This window comes from Silene latifolia, unplaced genomic scaffold (assembly GCF_048544455.1).
Source record: "Silene latifolia isolate original U9 population unplaced genomic scaffold, ASM4854445v1 scaffold_57, whole genome shotgun sequence".
Lineage (NCBI taxonomy): Eukaryota > Viridiplantae > Streptophyta > Magnoliopsida > Caryophyllales > Caryophyllaceae > Silene > Silene latifolia.
The window spans coordinates 1267679-1271342 of NW_027413480.1; the positions used below are offsets into that span (position 1 = coordinate 1267679).

The following is a 3664-nucleotide window of genomic DNA, read 5'->3' on the forward strand; positions in this document are numbered from 1 at the left end:
ACACAATAGAAAGGCAATCATATAAATGACAAACAAATAACTCAGAGCTAATGTTTAATGCATACAAATCTCGAGCTATCCATATCTATACAAAGTAATAACCAAGGTGTACCAATAAAACAATTTCAAAGGTATGGGAAATAGGAAACGTAGCTCAAGTCTCATGTTACCATACTATAGACAAATGCTAAATAACTTCCTATCTTTTTTTTTTGCTAAAAGGTAAGTTTTTCATTGAGAAACAGCATTACATCATACATTTCCATTACATTCCATTTTCTTAGTGCTTATATTACATGAAATGCACTCTAGCTAACCAAATATTATCCCTAGGAGAGATATTACTCGGTTAGCAACAACCAAATCTATTTCGAATGACCATTCTTATATTGTGAACAACCATTTCAGGTCTCATACTTTATTCTGCAACCGAGCTTCATTCCTTTGCATCCAAATGAAATACCAGGATGCCGTAACTGCAGCAGTGCATATATCTTTCCTGATTTTGATCCATCTTTTAGCTGCGATCTTGAGCAGGCAACTGGAGTGTTCCATATCACAACACAGTCGGTCCCCAATTCTCTGCAACACCTGTCTGCTAAATGAACACTCTGAAAATAAATTTTTATGAGTTTCCAGCTGCAACTGACAAATACAGTACAGATTATAAGCAACAACATGATACTGAAACAATCTATCTTTCAGCATCAGCGCATTATGAGAAATAAGGTAGGAAATAAAAGAGTGTTTAGGGGCACTCATCTTATTCCAGATAGCTTTATTCCACCTCACATCAGGATGCTTGTCTCGAATCCAATTGTAGCAGATTTTAACCGTATACTCCACTGTCCCTATACTCCAGTCCCTATCTACAAAACCTCCTTCTATTTGATCTCTAACTTTACAAATTTTCTTCTAATACGAGTTGATATTAGAGGGAGGAACATAAGTAAACCATGGAGTGCCTTTTAAACACACATGGTGCACCCACTGCATCCACAAACGATCCTGCTATGCTGTTATCCACCACACCAATTTCCCTATCAGGGCAATATTCCATTTCTCACTCTTTTTCAGGCCTAAACCACCCTCTTTCTTGGGCACACAGACTTTTGACCAAGCAATTACAGAAGCTTTATTATGCTCAGTGCTACCCTCCCATAAGAAATTCCTACAGATTTCATCAACTCTTTCCATCACTCCTTTTGGTATTACAAACATAGTTGCCCAATAAGTATGCAAGGTAGACAGAACAAAGCTAACCAAGACTAATCTGCTAGCATAGGAAAGTTTCTGAGCTCCTAAACTTCTTATCCTTACTACAATTTTGTCAATAAGCACTGCACAATCTTTCTTTTTCAATCTGCCAGTAGTGATGGGAACTCCTAAATATTTAAAGGGTATTACCTTCTTGGAAACCAGACACGGTTAAAAGTTCCTTCTTCAAACCGCTAACCAGCCCATTAAAATAAGCACAGGATTTTTGTGCATTCATCTTAAGACTAGAAGCTACTGAAAATGAACAATAAGCTCTTAATAGGACCATGGTGGAATGTGCACCCCCTTTACAAAACACTAAGAGATCATCTATAAACATAAGATGGGTTAATTTCAACTGTTTACACATTGGGTGATAAATGAACTTCAACTTCTCAGTGGCACAATGAAGTATTCTGCTCAAGTACTCCATGCATAGTGTGAACAAAAGTGGAGACATTGGATCCCCTTGCCTTAAGCCCCTATTTCCAGGGAAAAATCCAAAGGTTTCTCCATTGATAGAAATTGAGAAGGAAGCACTACTAATACATTCCATAACCAATTTTCTGAAGTGAGGAGGAGAATAAAAAGCCTCAAGGATCTCTCCCACATATTGCCAACTAATGGAGTCATAAGCTTTCATTAAGTCCATTTTAAACATACATCTTGGTGTACAAGCTTGCCTGTTATAGAGCCTTACAAGATCTTGACACACTAAAATGTTCTCAATGATGCTTCTTCCTCTAATAAATCCATCCTGATTTATACTAATCACATCAGGCAAACCTCCAGCTAACCTAGTGCAAAAAATCTTTGAAATGCATTTGTATAAAACATTGTAGCAAGCAATATGTCTATACTGAGTAACATGTGTTGGCATTTTTCACTTAGGAATTAGAGTCAAAACAGTGGCATTCAGTTGCTTGAGAATTTTACCAGTCCTGAAAACATCTTTCACAGCTGCACACACCTCTTCAACTTTAAGACTCCGGGAGTCTTTAAAGAAAGCAGTGGTGAAACCGTCTGGGCCAGGAGCTTTGTGCTCAGGGATAGAAAAAATAGCCTGTTGAATTTCCAGACTAGTCACAGGTTGTTGCAGGATATCCCAATGTGCACTGGTGCAAATTTTCCCTTCCTGAATAATGTGAGAGTTAACATGCTCAATGTTCACTACAGTCCCTAACAAGTCTTTATAAAAGTCTAAAAAAGCATCTTGAATACTTAGAGGGTCCTCACACTCTTGTCCTTTCATATTTTTGACAGATAGGACCCGATTCCTCAAATATTTACTCTTGATTACACCATGGAAATATTTAGTGTTACAGTCCCCATCTTTGATCCTGGCTGCTTTTGCTTTTTGACTCAAGAACTGAGTACATGCCTCTTGAAGCTCTTTATACTCACTAATAGCTGCATGTTCCTTTTCCATCCAGAAGATACTACCAGGATTTACTGCAATTTGTGTTTGAATATGCTCCAAAATTTTCAAGGCAATTCCTGTACTGTTTTCAATATCTGTGAAATGATCGTTGTTGTACCTCCTGAAATGAACTTTTAAATTTCTGATTTTCTTGACTAGGATAAACATTTTGGTACTCTGAATATGCTGATCCCACCATCCATTAAGATGAGTGAGGTAGTGATTTGCTTTCCCCTACATGTTAAAGTATTTGAATGGCTTTTTATGATTCATCACTTGCCCTGTGCTCTTTAGTGCACAAGGAGTATGTTCAAATGTTCATTCTGGCAAGAAATGAGCATACATATCAGGCATACAAGTGCTTCATTCATCATTAATTAGGACCCTATCCAGTCTGCTGTAAACCCTAGAACCAATCTCCTGCTTATTATTCCAGGTGAACAAAGAACCTATGGCGGGGCAGTCCACTAGCCGACACTTGGTCAGGCAGCTCTGAAAATCATCACTGTTGATCACATGTGTTACCACCCAGTCTTTCAGCATAAGAAAGAACACAATTGAAATCTCCACAAACCAGACATGGTTCATGAATATAAGCAGCAAAATCAATAGGTTAATTCCACAAATGTGACACCCCCATACTCCAAGTGCCTTACCAGGACCACTCAGATATAAAGATGTCACCATCTCGGTTTCCCGAGGCAATGATAATCAAAATACAATGAAGAAACAACATTTAAATAGCATAATGTTTAAGTGAGTAAATACAATCCAAAACCAAGTGCTAAAATATGGTTTACATGGTCTCAAAACAACTGTCTAAAAACTATCAAAACTATAGCGGAAGACTCTATCATCTGATGGCGACACATCCCAGCTATCCCTTGTATCTTGACTCATACCTGCTCAACAACTGCTCACCATCCCCGAATGGATCACCACAGTTTTTAAAACAATTAAACGGGGCCAGTACTAATCACACAATTT

The 3664-nt window shown here is 37.9% G+C and overlaps 1 protein-coding gene across 1 annotated transcript; it reads right to left on the minus strand.

Moving 5' to 3' along the window:
* Window positions 1-411: 411 nt before the first annotated feature.
* On the minus strand, window positions 412-2137 carry LOC141639782 (uncharacterized). Its single transcript, XM_074448830.1, has 3 exons — window positions 1408-2137; window positions 1033-1319; window positions 412-915 (listed from the first exon to the last, which is right to left on the minus strand). Exons 1-3 carry the CDS (start codon window positions 2135-2137, stop codon window positions 412-414), a joined length of 1521 nt encoding a protein of 506 aa, XP_074304931.1.
* Between the last annotated feature and the right edge of the window lie 1527 nt (window positions 2138-3664).